Source organism: Pogoniulus pusillus, chromosome 33 (assembly GCF_015220805.1).
Source record: "Pogoniulus pusillus isolate bPogPus1 chromosome 33, bPogPus1.pri, whole genome shotgun sequence".
NCBI classification, from domain to species: domain Eukaryota; kingdom Metazoa; phylum Chordata; class Aves; order Piciformes; family Lybiidae; genus Pogoniulus; species Pogoniulus pusillus.
In genome coordinates this window covers 8253153-8270783 of record NC_087296.1, presented here as the reverse complement: position 1 = coordinate 8270783, position 17631 = coordinate 8253153, and the positions used below count along the sequence as shown (strand labels likewise).

Below are 17631 nucleotides of genomic sequence, written 5' to 3'. Positions count from 1 at the left end.
GCCACTACATACTGGAATTGGTTAGAATCTGTAGAAGCTCTTGGGTAAATGGGAATCCGAATAGATCAGACTTGGAGGGGAAAAGATGTGCAAGCAGAGAGTGAAACTGAACTTCATTTTGATGAGGAGGAGAAACTGGGAAGACCTTTTCTGTAGCTTGTTGTGCAGGAGAGCTGCTGTCAATGAGTGAATACAAGAAACCCTTTGTTTTCATCTCCTCAACACTTGAGGACTTGTCAGTAAGAACAAATAGCTTGTGTAGGGGACAGTAATGATAGGTTTCCAAGTAAACATAACAGAAAAGAGATCACCTTTCTGTGTGTTAGTTTGATTTCCAATTCATCTAAACATCACAAGTATTTTTGTAGGGGATGGTGCTGGAAATTGTTGCTTTGGATATCCTCTAGAGCAGATTTAGAAGGAAATGCATCGTTTTGCTGTACGCTCCCACAGTTGTTCTGTCTCTAACACCACCCTACAGATTTAAAGGGCAGGTGAAGATAATTGGTCCTGTGTCCCCAGTCGCTGACAGGTGATGCATGAGCAATTCTTTGGCACTGTAGCTGTGGAGTTCATTAAGTGGATGTGCAGCACTGACAGTCTTGGGATACCTCTGGAGGCTCTGATATTTTGAACTAGCAGGTGCAGACAACACCAGTGCTCGTTAGCAGCAGTGCTGGAAAGAAGACACTTCACCTGAACTGGGCTGAATGTAGTGCTCCAAGCTGGAGACCCACATGTAGTCTAAACTGAAGGCTTACCAGAGACATAAGGCTGATGTTTGTGTAAGATGCATAGTGATGTTTTCTTACAGCTATCAGTTTCTCTTTCCATGTAAAATGAGAAAGAATGAGCTACAGTTGTTTCTTGAGAGATTTTCTTTCATGCTGCAAAATCTTTTTGGCACTTAATACTAGTATTAAGGTGAATTGCACATGTTTAACTAGAAAACCATTCTGTCATGACTAAATTGCTGGCAGGAGCAGAGGAGCAAAGGCAGCTGACCATGAAAGAGTTGGTCAGGTCTCCAAGCCATAACATCTGGTTTGGAGTAAAAAATATTTCTCAGCCAAGTGGTCAAACGTCCATCTTTTAGCCACAAACAGTGATGAACACCAGTGTGTGTTTGTGTTCTGTGGCATTCAAGATACCAACACTAATGCAGTGACAAACTCCTTTAGCCTTACCACATGGAGTGCTGAATTGTTACATTCGTGTATTTGCATCATAAGAAAGGTTATTACTGCTATTTTTACTAATTTACTCTGTTATAGTTCTGCAGACTGAGGCATGTAGCATTTCAGTAGGTTATTATTGTTGAAAAGAGTGTTAAGGCCTTTAGCTGGCAGTCTGGGTGTTGTTGGAGAGTGGTTCTGTCTGTACCTCTGCAATGGCACTAATTTCTGTTAACATAAAGCATGATGCAGACTTCATTTTCCTACTGCAGTGTGTATGATGCGTTTAGGGCGTAGTTGGCAAAAACACTAATTAGGAAAATGAACAGTTTATGCTTCTTAATAACATGCAGTTGCACTGAAAAATCTACTAGTATTTTTAAAAGCATTTACAAGCAGGCAGAGGAAATGACTCATACTCTGGTGAGAGTGCAAATCTTGCTTCATCTGCCCACCTCCAACTTTAGCAACCTTGCAGCCTCTCGAGTCTCAAACTTGTTTGAGCAGGAACTATTTATTTCAGCTAGGACTTTAAATGTATTGATTTGTCCCAGTGTATTTCAGTTTGTTTTCACTTCACTGAAATGCTGTTAGGTTGCTTTTGCATCAGTTAGCACAGACTTTTTTCCTTGTTCCCATGCTAATCCAATGCATCAACTTCTACAGCTGACTTTATCTTTCAACTGTTCCATTACTTCAGAACTACTGAGATCTGTAATACAGTAATTTGATAGAGTTGGAATTCAGGCTGCTGAAAAATGGTGTGATAGGATGAGAGGGAATGGATTGAAGTTTGAGGAGAGTAGATTTAGACTGGAGATTTGGAAGAAATTCTTTCCAGCAAGATTGGTGAGACGCTGGAACAGGTTGCCCAGGAAGGTTGTGGATGCACCCTCTGTAGGGGCCAGGTCAGGTTGGCTGAGGCCTTGAGCAGCCTGGACTAGTGGAAGGGGGATGGAACTAAGTGATCTTGAAGGTCTTCTGCAATCCAAACCATTCTATCATTCTAGAGTTTATGTGAACTTTATTTTGAAGTTTCCATGAGACATCCTTGCCCTTCATTTTGGCAGCCAATGGTGCTTACTGATGCGTAGATATTCAGTCCTCTCCTCCATCAGTGTGTGCTCAGCTTGTGCTTGGGGTCTCCCTTTTTAGATTCCTTGTTCCCGTGCTTGTTGGTGGGTTTTCTGGAGAGTTCTTGGGGGAGGCAAGGTTGCTGGTGCCCCACTGCCCCATAATGTCTGGCATGCCCCGTGGGTCCTGTTTGCAATGATAGGAAACTTGCCAGAGGCAACTCATTGTCACACCTCCTATTCCAGCTGTTGCTTAAATATTTAAGACAAGATGGTCAAAAGATTTATCAGGATCTCACAATGTTAGAAAAATGAAATTAGAATAATGTGAGTAAATCTGAAGAAACTCACCAAAATCAGTTTCCTTGATATAAAAAGATGAGTGAAGCTGTTTGGTTTTTTCTTTGCATCCAGTATTGTTCCATGTTTTTTCTTTGTTTGGTGTCCTATTTGCATCATGAAAACCTACCAGATTGTCAAAGAAAGTTTCACACTGCCTAGGTGGTTTTCTTTTTTTCTCCCCCACCAAAACCTAGCTTATTCCTGCATCTGGGGAGGAATAATAAACTCTCCCAGTACAGGTTGGGAGGTGATCTGCTGGAAAGTAGCCCTGTGGAGAGGGACCTGGGGGTCCTGGTGGATAACAAGTTACCCATGGCACAGCAATGTGCCCTTGCGGCCAAGAAGGCCAATGGGATCCTGGGGTGTATTAAGAAGAGTGTGTCCCGCAGATCAAGGGAGGTTCTCCTCCCTCTCTACTCTGCCCTGGTGAGACCTCATCTTGAATTAATGTGTTCAGTTTTGGGCTCCCCAGTTTAAGAGGGACAGGTATCTGCTGGAGAGGTTCCAGCTGAGGGCTATGAGGATGATTAGGGGACTGGAGGGCATGGCTTATGAGGAGAGGCTGAGGGACCTGGGGCTTTTTAGTCTGGGAAAGAGGAGACTTAAAGGGGATTTGGTAAATGTTTATAAGTATCTGAAGACTGGCCAGGAGCGGGGAACAGGCTCTGCTCACTGCTTCCTGGGATAGGACAAGGAGCAATGGGTGTAAGTTGCAGCAAAAGAGGTTCCACCTCAACACAAGGGAGAACTTCTTTACTGTAAGGGTAACTGAGCACTGAAACAGGCTCCCCAGAGAGGTTGTAGGGTCGTCTTCTCTGGAGACTTTCAAGGCCTGTCTGCATGTGTTCCTCTGATCTGTGTTAGATAGTATTGTCCTGCTCTGGCAGGGGGGGAAGTTGGACTCTATGATCTCCTTGGGTCCCTTCCAGCCCCTAACATCCTGTGATCTACCAGATACCTCTAAGGCCTTTTCTGTAATGCAATATTGTTTTGTGTTCCTAGGTAATATATGCTTTGAACACAAAGAATGATGAACATGAAGCTGCTATCCAGGCCCTTAAGGATGCTCATGAAGAAGAAATCCAACAAATTCTTGCAGAGACCAGAGAGAAGATCCTGCAATACAAGAGTAAAGTTGCAGAAGAAATGGATCTTAAGAGAAAGATCCAAGTTTTAGAAGAGTCACTGGAAGACCATAAAAAGATGAAACACCAGGCCTTGACAGAATTTGAAGCCTATAAGGACAGAGTTGAAGATATGCAGCTTTGTGCGGAAGCTCAGCATGTCCAGCGTGTAGTGACCATGTCGAGAGAAGTAGAGGAGATCAGAAAGAAGTTTGAGGAGAGGCTGCGAAGTTTCATACAGTTGCAAGTGCAATATGAGAAGGATAAGCGCACAGCTCTGGAAGACTTGAGAGCTGCTCACAGGCTTGAGATTCAAGAGCTCCTGAAAACTCACCAAAGTCAGAATGCCACTTTAAGTAAGGGGCAGGAAAAGCTGGAGGAACTGCACAGGCTGGAGCTGGAAGACTTGAACACTAAAGTTGAAGAGTTGAGACTGGAAAGAAAAAAGCTTATTGAGGACTATGAAGGCAAACTCACCAAAGCACAGTCCTTCTACGAGCATGAGCTGGATTCTTTGAAAAGATCTCAGCTTTTCACAGCAGAAAGCCTGCATGCTTGCAAAGAAAAAGAAGTGGAGCTAAGGAAAGAATTTCAAAACCAGGAAAGTATTTTAAGGAAGAATCTAGGAAAGCTGAAAACTGAACTGCAAATGGTCCAGGATGAAGCTGCCAGTCTACGGGAGAAATGCCAAAAGCTCCAGGTGGCTCTTGGTACAGCAGAAAACAATGTTCAGGTGAGCCTGATGATAATGTTGTTCTCAAGGCTGGGAATTTTCTCCCTCTATTTTGGCTGTCTTTCTGTGAAGCTGCTAGGTTGAAGTAATGGGACCATGTACGCTGGAGTGCTTTTGTCACTGAAATAAAATCAGAAATAGACAAGGATCAATTGTGTTTTTACACTTACGGCTTTAATTTTCTCAGGCTAAATTAACAGTACTTTATTCTAGTAGAATCTAGAAGGCCTCTTCCAGGGGAAAGCTTTGGTCTCCTTCCTTTCAGCTGTTTTTGAACAAGACATGATTGTTCTAATTGTAATGCCAAAGTGTACTGCACTCAGTAGAATACTCAAAACTTACCACTTACTAGGCAAAGATCCCAAACCAAGTCCTGTTCCACTCTCCCCAAAGGTAAAGGTGGGGAAAAGGGCAATATTTCTGCGTCACATGTCCACATAAATTCATTCCTCTCTCCCAAAACCAAAGATTCACAGAGGAAAGGAGGATGTTGTTGACTGGTACCATTGAGATGGAACGCTGACAAACTGGAATGCTTATGAGGGAAGTTGTGAAATGCCTCATCTAGACTGCAGTGTTCCTTACAGAACTGCATTTGACAGCAATGTCATACAGCTGGCACTGTAAATACAATGAGTAGTCTGTAGTCAGTGCAGCCTTGCTGGAAGAGGTCATTAGTGACTGCTTTACCTAGAGGTGATCTGTTAAAGTAGGTTTGTGGGAAACAAGAAAAGAAAAGATGATTTTTGTGACTGACTTTTTTTCTTACAATATCTTTCTGATGTTTTCACAAGCAGTAATTGATACACTGCACACACATTCAGGGTACTGGTTTTGGCTGGCATAGAGCTAATAGTCTCCCTAGTGGCTGGTATAGGACTGTTTTAAGACTTGTGATGAAAACATGTTGGTAATACAGAGATGTTTTGGTTACTGCTGAGCAGTGCTTATATACAGTCATGGCTTTTCCTGATTCTTAGACTTCCCTGCTAGCCAGGAGGCTGGGGGTGCACAAGAGTTTGGAATGGGACACAGCTGGGATACTTGACAATAACTGAGCAAAGGAATATTTGATATCAGCAAGAAAAAAGTATGGGAAGAAGAAAGGTAGAGGGGAGGCATTTGGATTTAGGGCATTTTGTCTTCCCAAGTAACCATGACACATAGTGGAACCCAGCTTCCCTGGGCATGGGTGCACACCTGCCTGCTGATGGGCAGTGGTGAATGAATTCCTTTTTCTGTTGTGTGCACAGCTTTTGCTTTACCTAGCAAAATGCAATTTTTTGACCTCAGGAGTTTTCTCACTTTGACCCTTCTGACTCTCTGCCCTGTCCCACTATGGCAAGTGAGCATGTGGTGCTGTGGTACTTACCTGGTATGCTTAACACAGGTAGGCAGATGTATTTCAGTTTTTATCATCAATGTCTGATTTTTCTTGTCAAACGAATACCACAATGGCTTTTAGGATTCTTCAGGGCCGGGTGCAAATGGAGATGTGGGTGATGTATGAAAATTTTGAAGGATTACATGAATGAAACATCAGTACTGAAATATTTGTTTGCATCATTTAAGCTAATGCCCATTTGAATTCATAGACTCGTAGAATGGTTTGGGTTGGAAGGGACCTTAAAGATCATTCAGTTCCAGCACCCCTGCCATGAGCAGAGACACCTTTCTCTAGAACAGGTTGCTCAAGGCCTCATCTAACCTAGTCTTGAATGCCTCCAGGGAAGGGACATCCACAGCTGCCCTGGGCGACCTGTGCTAGTGTCTCACCACCCTTACTGAAACCTTTCTGTACCTTTTAACCAAATGCTCATTTAAATTTCAGCACACTAGTGTGTAATCATAACAGGCATTATATTGTGCTTCCTCTAGGTTCTTCAGAAACAGCTAGATGATGTGAAGGAGGAGGAAATGTCATTGTTAAGCAAACATAAAGAAGTGGAAAGCGAGCTAGCGGCTGCTCGAGAGCGCTTACAGCAGCAGGCAACTGATCTTGTTCTCAAAGCCAGTATGTATGTCAGTAACTTAATCTGGAAGTGAACTTCCTCTGTGTATTGGAGCCTTTCCTTTCTTTGTTAACCCTGTGCCTAAAAACTGTTCAGCTCTGTCCATAAAAAAGTCTTGACAAGTTTGAGGGCTCTGAAAAGCTCTTTTGATACGACACATACTGTACCAAAGACTTTATTGATTTCTTGTCTAAATGTGCATCTTTGTATGGCACATGCATATTTTCCATGCCTGCTGTCAGGAGACCTGCAGCTTGTCACTTAATCTGTTGGGCTTTTCTTTATAGCTGCTTTCTGGACTTGTCTGCTACTTGGCATGTGAGAGGGCATAGAAAATTATTTCAGATTTTGTTGCACACACATTTTTATTAATAGACTGGTTTGGGTTGGATGGGACCTTGAAGACCACCTAGTTCCAACCCCCCTGTCATTGGCACGGACACCTTCCACTAGAGCAGATGGCTCAAGGCTTCATCCAGCCTGACCTTGATCACCCCCAGGGAGGGGGCATGTGTGACTTCCTTGGTTGACCTGTTTCAATGTCTCACCACCCTGATTATAAAGAACTTCTTCCAAACCTAAATCCTCCTTCAAGCTTCAATCCATTCCCTTTTATCCTATCATTACAGTCCCTTGTAAAAAGTCTCTCCCCAGCTTTTTTGTAGACCACTACAGGTACTGGAAGGCTGCTCTAAGGCTTCCAGGAGACCTTGTGTTCTCCAAGCTGAACAGCCCCAGGTCTTTTGGCCTCTCCTCATAGAGGAGATGCTCCAGTTTACTGACATTTTGTCTCCAGTAAACAGGTCAGTGGTAGGGCATGGGCTCAAGTACTTGAACTTGGTTAACTGTACTATAAATAGGACTGTAGGCTAAAAATAAGCCCCTTGTTCAACTAGACTACTAGTGGAAATACCTGATTATTTTCAACACAAGTTAGCACAAGCCCAGAGGCCCTTCCCAAGAAGTCAGTTTGGATGAGATCACCTTGTTTTGAAGTCTGTGGTATTGCCAGACTATGCCAACCTGCCATAGGCTTGGAAAATGCTTCACAGCATTAGCTTGCTAGTACTGCAGTTGTTCACTATTTATATTATATGCTACATATATAGTCCTATATTTACTGGTACTGTAATTGTTTGTTATTACTGTAATGGTTTGTTATTACAGGTATCTACATGGGGTGTGACCCTCCAACTGTGTATGTGAATCTGGTTTGTGTCAAGGCTTTGTTTCTGTCCTTAAAAGAATGAAGCACTTGCTACTGATGGACTGTCTACTGCCTAGGGGAGCTTTCTGCTTAGTTCCTTAGCAACCTAAATTTAAAAGCAATGCTTTATGATTAAAACCCAACTATCTGTCATTTTTGAAGGTTGCAATAAGGGCAAGGGAGTCTCTCCTAGAAGTTGACTGTAAAAATAAGTATTTAATCAGAATAAATTTTATTAAGCTTCCTATCTGGATGCTTTCTTCATGTGAAACTGTTAAGCATTTCTTTAGAATGTCTGCAAGTCTGTTGAGCTGTTGCTTTTTTGTATCATATGGTAATTTTTAAAAGGTATATTTGAAGCATGTCTAAATCAGGGATAGAGTGTGTCTGTCAAAAGACTGCATTCCAAGGTGGAAGGTGAGCTTAGGTATGATGTGATGCTTCTGCAAAGATGTTAGAGTGGAAAAATATCTCTCCTCTTGTCTTTCAGCGGAACAATCTTAGGAGCATTCTCTTGTAGTCATAGCCTCCTATCCTCCCTTAAGCCTGTCCCAGAGTAACAGAAGTTTCACTGCCGTGGTCAGTTAACCACTAGCAATATTTTTCACTAGTACAGATGTAAATTCAGAAGAACAAGGACAAAAAATTCTAATGTCATGGATCTTCCTGTTGCTGATGTGGACAAATGATAACACTGTCTAGCTCTGGAAATATTTCTTCGTTATTAGGGATTAAAAACAAGCTTCTAATCTGCAAGGATTTAGGTGTCTTTTGCTGTGGAGAGAGAGGATTCTGTTACATCTTCTAGTAGCAAAATACAGTCAAAGTCTAATTCTAGTAGTTTTATGTTGCATCAGCTGCTGTACCTATCATGCTGGTGAAGTTATAAGTTTGATAAAAGAATCACATGCTCTACTATTAGACTACAATGCTCTGCTTCCTGTTGTGTAGTTTATTGTTGGATAAAAATGTGTGAGTTTAGGTAGGGTAATTCCTTCAAGGTAGGCTGGCTGTGTTCATACTACTGCTTACCACTGCTTTCTCTCCAAGTCAGTATGCAATTTTAAACCAGGACAATTGAATCCTAGCACTTGACTCTTGTTGGACATACTACAATAAAACTGAAAAAAAAGGAAGTGGAGAGGAGGGTAAGTAGTGCAGTAAAGGTAATAGAGGTCCATGTAAAGACTTCAACAAGAGTTGTACTTCTAGGAATCACTAATGTATGAATGTGTACTTTATGTGAAACTAGTGCTATGAGGTTTAAAGGAGTTGTTTTGGTTTTAGGTCACATTGGAATGCTTCAGGCTACTCAAATGACTCAAGAAGTTACAATCCGAGATTTGGAGTCAGAGAAGTCTAGATTAAAAGAAAAACTATCCCAACTGGAAGAGGAAAGAAACTTACTACAGAGCAAAACACAAAGTCTGGATGAGCGACAGAGGCAGCAAATTCTGGCCTTGGAGAAGGTTAAACAACTTACTGACTTGAGCTGAATAAAACCAAAATTATTAGGATTCTTGGGGGGAAAAAAATACTGTGTTTTCATTTCTTTGATATGACTGGACCAGGATCTGTAGTAGTGTGTTCCAAGTATGTCTCATGTAGCAAATACAATGACTAATTCACACTGTTAAGTGAGAGTGGAGCAGTCAGATGAGATGATGTTCAGACTGCTTCACACATTTCTGTTTGATTTATGACCTGGTGTGCAGATGCCTTGTAGCTGAAGTGTCTCAGCAAGGAGAAAGGTGCAAGGGTCAAAGAGTAATTGGAAAAGGCACTTGAAAATGCTGAACTGAACTTTTCTATGGGCTTGATACCAAATTGCTGTTTTCTCAGAGCAAATCGAGCAGGAAGAAGACCTTTAATATAGCTGTAATGCTTTGCATGGTTATATTGAAACTTTGGTTTTGTTGCTGAACTACTTAATGCTTAGTTTTGTCTGAGTTTGTTTTGTATAAGGATCATTTTTGCAAATTTCTGCCACCAGTGATGTTTTTGTATTTTTTTTCCTTACTCTTTGGGTTTTATTGTTTATTAGAAATAACTTCATTTTTCTCTGCCTCTTCTAGAAAGTAAATGAAGCAAGGGAGACACAACGTGAATATTATGAGAAGGAGCTGGTAAAATTGCAAGCAAGACTGGAAGGAGAAGCTGCACAGTTGAAGGAGGCTCATTCCAAAACCTTAGAAGAACTGGCATGGAAACACCATACTGCAATTGAGGCTGCACACAGTAATGCTAATAAGGATAAGAAAAAACTGCAAATGGTAGGTTTGTGTCTTTTTAATGATCAAACATATTACTGGAAGCAAATGTTGAAGTTTGAACCTTGTATTGCATGGTTTTGTTGTATGGCAAGTTTTATTGCAAGTTAGCTGCAGGTCTGCTGTTCCTTTCAGAAGAACATGCTCAGCCTTTAAGGAAGTAATACACATCTTTAAAGGTCGTTTGGATGTGGTGCTTGGGGATATTGTTTAGGGGTTAACCATGTAGAGTAGGCTTATTGGTTGGACTTGGTGATCCTGGGAGTCTTTTCCTGACTGTTCCTGTGATTCTGTGGTCTTGCCCCTCCAAAAAAGAAAACAGTTATGTCATTGGTCAATTTGTCAACATACAGAAGATAAATTCTCAGCAGAACTTTATTTTTGAGTGCAGTAGGTGTGTTTCTTCCAGGTGGTATGACTTGTACTCCAGGGTTGGTATATCACTCAAGATCAAGCCTTCTGAAGGAGCTGAAAGATTGTTACTCTATGAAAACCTGGAATTAATATTAAAGACTCTAGAAGTACTAAAATATGTTAGTTTTTGATACAGGTATAATTGGAAGATGACAGCAACTGTTCCTAACTTGCATCATAGAATTATGCTAACTGTGTATCAGCTTTACATTAGACTGAAATCCTGAAGCTGAAAGGCTTTTTTGTTTCACAAAATTAGCTTTCCTTTGCTGGGCTGAGAAGACCAATCCTGAATTACTATTTCCTAATCTAATTGTTTGTACATCAGACACAAAATTTACTGTATACAGCAAGGTTTTATTGTGCTTCTCTGGTGTGTTCACAGGAGATAGGTCAAGAAACACACTGGTAGTGATGTGCATCTTACATTTTTTACTGTTGTTGTTGGTTTAGTTTGTTCTATTTTATTATTTTTTATTAGGGTTTGTTTCAATTATTATTCAATTAGTTAACTGAATCAGAGAATCAGCCAGGTTGGAAGTGACCTCCAAGATTGTCCAGTCCAACCTAGCACCCAGCCCTCTCCTGTCAACCAGACTATGGCACTAAGTGCCTCATCCAGTCTTTTCTTGAACATCTCCAGGGATGGTGACTCCCACCTCCCTGGGCAGCCCATTCCAATGCCAATCACTCTCTCTGGCAACAACTTCCTCCTAACATCCAGCCTAGACCTCCCCTGGCACAACTTGAGACTGTGTCCCCTTGTTCTGTTGCTGATTCCCTGGCAGAAGAGACCAACCCCATCTGGCTACAGCCTCCCTTCAGGTAGTTGTAGACAGCAATGAGCTCTGCCCTGAGCCTCCTCTTCTCCAGTCTGCACACCCCCAGCTCCCTCAGCCTCTCCTCACAGGGCTGTGCTCCAGGCCCCTCACCAGCTGCTTTGCCCTTGTCTGGGCACCTTCCAGCACCTCAACATCTCTCTTCAATTGAGCAGGCCATAACTGGCTGCAGTACTCAAGGTGTGGCCTGAGCAGTGCTGAGTACAGGGCCAGAATAACCTCCCTTGCCCTGCTGGCCACACTGTTCCTGATCCAGGCTAGGATGCCATTCATTGGTCCTCCTGGGCACACTGCTGGCTCATGTTCAGCTACTACTTACCAGCACCCCCAGGTCCCTTTCTTTCTGGCTGCTCTCCAGCCACTCTGTCCCCAGCCTGTAGTGCTGCTTGGGGTGGTTGTGGTCAAAAGTGTAGAAGCCTGCACTTGGCCTTGTTAAATCTCATCCCTGGTGTGTTCCTTTCTTGGGTGTATTAGAAAGATTTTTTTTCATATCTCCTAGTAGTGGAAGTAGTTCTAAGACAGGCATGCATCTAATCTTTAAAGTTTCCTTTCTGTTATAAATTTAATCTTCATACCAAAACAATGTCTCTTAAGGGTTCCTAGAAATATTTTTCTTCTGCTGTAGTCAAATGTGAAATTTTTATTCTTTACTTTTGGTTGTTACTAACTTGGAAAATAAGATAAAGGATAACATAAGATACTTGCTTTTAAATCATTAAATTGTTTTAAGTGGGAAACAGCTCTGTAAATGTGAGAAATGTGACATGATTTTAGCAAGGGAAAACTGAATATGCAAACATGTTGGATCAAGATCTTGGATCTTAACTGGTATATTTTCTCCTCTGTCCAACCTGTCTTGCTAAGCACATATTTGAGTTACACAAGGGACAGACAGTCTCAAAAGCAGAGAAGAATTTAAATTGAGTGTGAGGAAGAAGCATGGTACAAGGAGCCTTGGGGCAGAATATGAGGGTTTATTTGGACTAAAATACTGAGAAAGGTATTTGGGATTTGGAAGTCTCTGGGGGAAATGGAAGAGAAAACTAAACAATGAGAGTAGGACTGAAGAAATAGGTTAAATAGCTCTTTACTTCAGTTCTTCCATCTACAAAATGAACTGTAAAGATGGAGAACTATGAAAATAGAGCTGCTAATAATTTTGCTGTACTTCACAGCCATACTGACAAGTATCATAAAAGAACTAATTGCTCAGTTATCAGAAGTGAGTCCAAATAGCACTGGTAAAATTTTGCAGCTCCTTCCCAGCTCCCTTGTATCTGACTTGAGGTAGCTGCCTATTAGGTCTCCACAGAGCCTTCTTTTCTCCAGCCTGAACAGCCCCAACTCTCAGCCCTTCCCCATAACAGAGGTGCTCCAGCCCTCTGGTCGTCTTCATAGCCTCCTGGACCCTCTTCAACAGTATGATATCCTTTTAATGCTTGTTGTGGATGAGGAAGGGTTGGTCTTTGTTCTGGTTATGAGCTGGAAGATGCTGATTTGCTGTCCTCCACCTCCCCAGTTCACGTTAGTTTTTTATACTGTTTTATAGCAGTCTTTTTTCCTCTTGAGTTCTTGAGCACTTAACTCTACTTGCCTCTGTAGCCTTACCAATGCCTGCAATTGTGCTTCTGTGCTCATGCACAGCTATGGTGTGTGCTTTATCGTAGCTGTTCCAGAGATCACAGTATCATCAGGGTTGGAAGAGACCTCACAGATCATCAAGTCCAACCCTTTACCACAGAGCTCAAGGCTAGACCATGGCACCAAGTGCCACGTCCAATCCTGCCTTGAACTGCCCCAGGGACGGCGACTCCACCACCCCCCCAGGCAGCCCATTCCAGTGTCCAATGACTCTCTCAGTGAAGAACTTTCTCCTCACCTCCAGCCTAAATTTCCCCTGGCACAGCCTGAGGCTGTGTCCTCTCGTTCTGGTGCTGGCCACCTGAGAGAAGAGAGCAACCTCCTCCTGGCCACAACCTCCCCTCAGGTAGTTGTAGACAGCAATAAGGTCTGCCCTGAGCCTCCTCTTCTCCAGGCTAACCAATCCCAGCTCCCTCAGCCTCTCCTCGTAGGGCTGTGCTCAAGGCCTCTCCCCAGCCTCGTCGCCCTTCTCTGGACACGCTCAAGCATCTCAGTGTCCCTTCTAAACTGGGGGGCCCAGAGCTGAACAAATGACTCAAGGTGTGGTCTAACCAGTGCAGAGTACAGGGGCAGAATGACCTCCCTGCTCCTGCTGGCCACACCATTCCTGATGCAGGCCAGGATGCCACTGGCTCTCTTGGCCACCTGAGCACACTGCTGGCTCAATTAGAAAATGAACTGAAATAAGGCATCCATTGGAGAAGGAAGTAAAATTTATGGTTATACACTAGAAGGAAAGGGTGATTGCTGGCTGAGATCAAGATTTATGCCAGGTGCACCTGTACTTCCTGATGGCCTTAGGACTAGTATTTATTGTTTCTTCTAACCTCCTTATTTCTGAAGGAGTTGGAGCAACAGTTCGAGAAGGAGAAATTGCATTTGGAGGACGATAAAAATCAGCTTCGACAACAGCTAGAAAACGTGAAGGAAGAGCTGACAACAAAACTGACTTCTGCCAACCAGGAGGTGGGGGTTAACTCAGTTGTATGATTGATGTCAGAACCTTGTCTCTTTTACCTCTGCTTATTTCCTCCTTACTTAGAAGGCCTCTATGAAAAATATATTGGGAAACATTAACTGTGTTTATTTACAGTTAAGGTTGTAAGTTCTGGTCACCTTCCTGACTTCCAGATTATCTCCATGTATTACCACCAAATGATGATGTGGAATACTTAGACTCATTATTGAACATGTTCTGAGATATGTGATTGGTGTTAAATGTATCTCAATACAGTTGCTATTTTTTTAAGCTTGAAGTCACCACCTTTCACTTAAAATCCAGAAATACACTCATACTGATACGATAAGAACCAATCTCTTCTTGTCTGAAACTTCTGCCTTACTGCAAGAAAACAAGGAATCTATTACATTCTTCAGCAGGCCATGTATATGATTTCAGTGTGTGCTTTAAGATAGACTTAAGCTTGCATTTAATTGATTTTTTTTGCAGTGCTACTCCTCAGTTTCTGTAGTACACAAATTCTGGAAGTGGCAGGTGTTTGTCTAATTCTGGTGGCTTGCAGTTTGCACAAATGTAAAACTTCCTTTGGAATAAAAATGTTTGTTTCTAATAAATGGGAAAGAATCCCCCTTTGGAGATATTTAGTGTTGTAGTTTGAATGTATATGTTCTTCAATGTTTAAATGTTGCCTACTGATATTATTACTGTATCTTTAATGAAAGAACTTTAACAAACTGAAAAGGAATTAAGGCCAGCTGCTGGTTGGTAATTCAGCTTGTGCATTCTTATACCAGGATAAATGTTATACAGTGTATTTTACACGTGGAGGCAATGAGAGGAAGTATGCAGGCAGTAAATTTGGGGTGATCTGTGAATCCACTCTGTGTACTACAGAAGTGATGTGTAGTACAGACAAATGCTTCACTTGCAGACATAGCTTACTCTAAGGTCTCCATTGACAGCTGACAAGAGCTACTCAATGTCTTCACTGACCTGGAAGAGACTTCCCATGAAATGCCTGGCACATCTTTAGCTTAGTGCTTGCATTTCTACTGCTGCTGCTTCTGGCTTGTTACAGATGTCAGTTAAGCAGTAGGCATGTATGCATGGTTTACAGTTGGACTCTAAGATATTCAAGACATTTTCCAGCCAGTTCTATAATTCTGTGGTTTACTACTTTCTGCAGATGTTTGCTTAGTTCTAGCTCCCCTGCTGAGAAAGCTGGGTTGGAAGCTATGCCATCCACTTCTCTTTTTTTTTTCTGAACTTGAGAGCAATTTGTTTGGTTTCATTTCTTTCTTCTCCATAGGTTTGTCGCCTGCAAGACCTGGTACGCAAAAGTGAACAGGGCCTTGGTACTGCTGAAGGACATATCTCCAGTCTTCAAGAAACTCAGGAAATACTCCAGAAAGAACTAGAATTAACTAGAGCAAGACTGCGAGAGACCACAGATTCCTTGTATAGTGTTGAGGTAACCATGATATTGGAGAACAAGTAGTGCGAAGTGCGGTCACAGTGATTCTGGTCACTTATCTCAAATGGTCAACAGTATTATGAAGTACTAAGTGTTGAAGGAGCTTCATATGTCTTCATTAAGGAGAGATTTTGCTTTTTATTTCAAGCAGAGGGGGAAAAAAATGGAAAGCCATGTTGGTTGGGTGGGTTGTTTTGGTTGGTTGTTTTGGGATGGGATTTTGTTGCCTTTCAGAACGCATTAACAGGTGCTGCTGTAAGCACATCGTTCTGTGGTTAATATAAATTGTAGCTACTAAAGTATGTCTGTATAAAATATATCCAGAGTTGGCTTGACAGAATTTCATGAGAACAGAGAAGGAATATGTGTTACATCAGTGCCATTCCAGACAGTTTCATGTCTTGGTGTAAAACAAGATCCAGAGCTTACTGGCTCTAGAATTTATGGAAAACCTCTAAATTAGTTTTAACCTTGTTTTCCTGAAGTAATGGGCACAATCTCCATTGAAGGCTTCTAAATTAGCATTTCAGAAGATGCTTGTGAATAGTTTAAGATGCATCCTCTGAGATCTTGAAGGATAGCAGACTGTAATCCAGAAAACACGACCATTTCATAGCCATGAAGCCATGAATTGGTCTAAGCACAAATACATTGCCATTTCAGTTGGTTTAGATGGGACTGTCAGTAGTTCACCGACTTGAATATCAAATATAACCTTCACTATTTTTCTTCTTAGTAAACAGTGCACATTTACTAGATCAGAACAGTATTTGAAGCAGAGCAGCAAATGAAATACTCCCTGAATCCCTGAATATCCCTGTTAATAAAATAACGCCGTACTGGTGTTATTTTATTAACAAAATTAGCCCAAACCAGGATGTTGGGTTTGGTTTTTAATTGCTTTTCACTATAGCCTTTAGATGTGCACCCTACTACAGTTCATAACTTGCTCTTTTTAGTATTTAACTACATGTCCATACAAATTACTGCACTCTTCTGTCTTCACTTAGAACATTTAAATATCCAGCTGGAGCAGCTTACCAGCAATAGCGTTTACCATAATGGATATAAATCATGAGACAGAAAATGTCACAAATTAAATAGTTTTTAATTAAATTTAGATGAATGAATGAAACAAGTGCTGCTGAAAAGCATTTGTGTAAGGATTATTGCTAGGTAGTACCTACTACTATTCTGGTATGGTAAAATCTGAACAGAAGTGGATAGGAGTTTCAGTTTCTTATTTTTATCTCTGTTCAGATTGTAGCTCTTTCTAGCAGATTTGTCCGGTCAAGGAACACAAGGAAGACTGTTGAACTTTGTGTCCAATACAGATTGTCTGAGCTTAGCAACTCAAAGGCTGCTTGCTGCTTTTAATTATTTTTTAAAAGCCTTTGAAAAAAAGATAAAATCCAAAACATGTTTGACAAGAACCTAAGCAGCCTGCTCTAATTCTGAAGTTACTTCTGCAGTGAACAGGACTCGATGACCTTTTGAAGTTCCTTCTAAGATAAATTACTCCAAATTCAGTGTAACAGTATTTGAAAAGACTATTTCCAGAATGACCAACTGGGAAACTGCTTTTTATAGGAGTGTAGAATTGTGTTCCACAAGCAAGAAATACCAGCAGATGTATAGGCATGAATTGTTTCGTACTTAGGAATTGTGCATTGAAAGTTCAAGTCTTATGAGGCAGTTGTAAATGACATTTCTATTCTGAATACAATTGTTAAAGGTTTTTTTTTTGCTGCTGATCAGTCTCTATTGTGAAGTTTGTGTTTGCAGGGAGAGCTAGATCAGGAGAGGCAACAGCATGAGGCGATGATTGCTGCCATGAGGGAGGAGGAGAAGTTCAAAGTTGACAGAATGGCTCGTGACTTGGAAATCAAATGGACGGAAAATCTTCGGCAAGTATTATGTTTTCTTCCAGTCTTTAATGACACCTGGTGTATGCATTACATGCACATATAAGCCAAAAGCTCCTATTGTCATCTAAACTTCACTAAATACTACTGATTTGTTAGTTCTTTTTGACTTCTTGGATGCGTTTCCACTGCATTTTAGTTATTTGACCTTTGGTTGTAGACAGGAATGCAATAAGCTTCGTGAAGAGCTGAGGCTGCAGCATGAAGAGGATAAGAAGGCAGCCATGACTCAGCTGTTGCAGCTGAAAGAACGTGAGAAGAATGCAGCAAGGGATGGATGGCAAAAAAAAGTTGAAGATCTTTTAGATCAGGTAACTATGGTCTCTATGAGAATGCCATTAGAATTTAGTTGCTGGTGGTTTATTGCCAATTAACTATATAAAATCAGGTGTGAGATCTCTTTGAGATGAAATTTTTAACTCAATGCTTCATAAACCTAGT

The 17631-nt window shown here is 41.5% G+C and overlaps 1 protein-coding gene across 1 annotated transcript in view; it reads left to right on the top strand.

The window, feature by feature from the left end:
* The window catches only part of FAM184A (family with sequence similarity 184 member A), a 65371-nt gene that overhangs the window by 16699 nt on the left and 31041 nt on the right, over nucleotides 1-17631 (top strand). Inside the window, exons 2-9 of the mRNA XM_064170398.1 lie at nucleotides 3593-4447; nucleotides 6326-6461; nucleotides 8954-9135; nucleotides 9742-9939; nucleotides 13674-13796; nucleotides 15101-15262; nucleotides 17051-17172; nucleotides 17351-17501. Coding sequence (XP_064026468.1) covers nucleotides 3593-4447; nucleotides 6326-6461; nucleotides 8954-9135; nucleotides 9742-9939; nucleotides 13674-13796; nucleotides 15101-15262; nucleotides 17051-17172; nucleotides 17351-17501 — 1929 coding nt within the window. The remainder of the gene's footprint in view (nucleotides 1-3592; nucleotides 4448-6325; nucleotides 6462-8953; nucleotides 9136-9741; nucleotides 9940-13673; nucleotides 13797-15100; nucleotides 15263-17050; nucleotides 17173-17350; nucleotides 17502-17631) is intronic.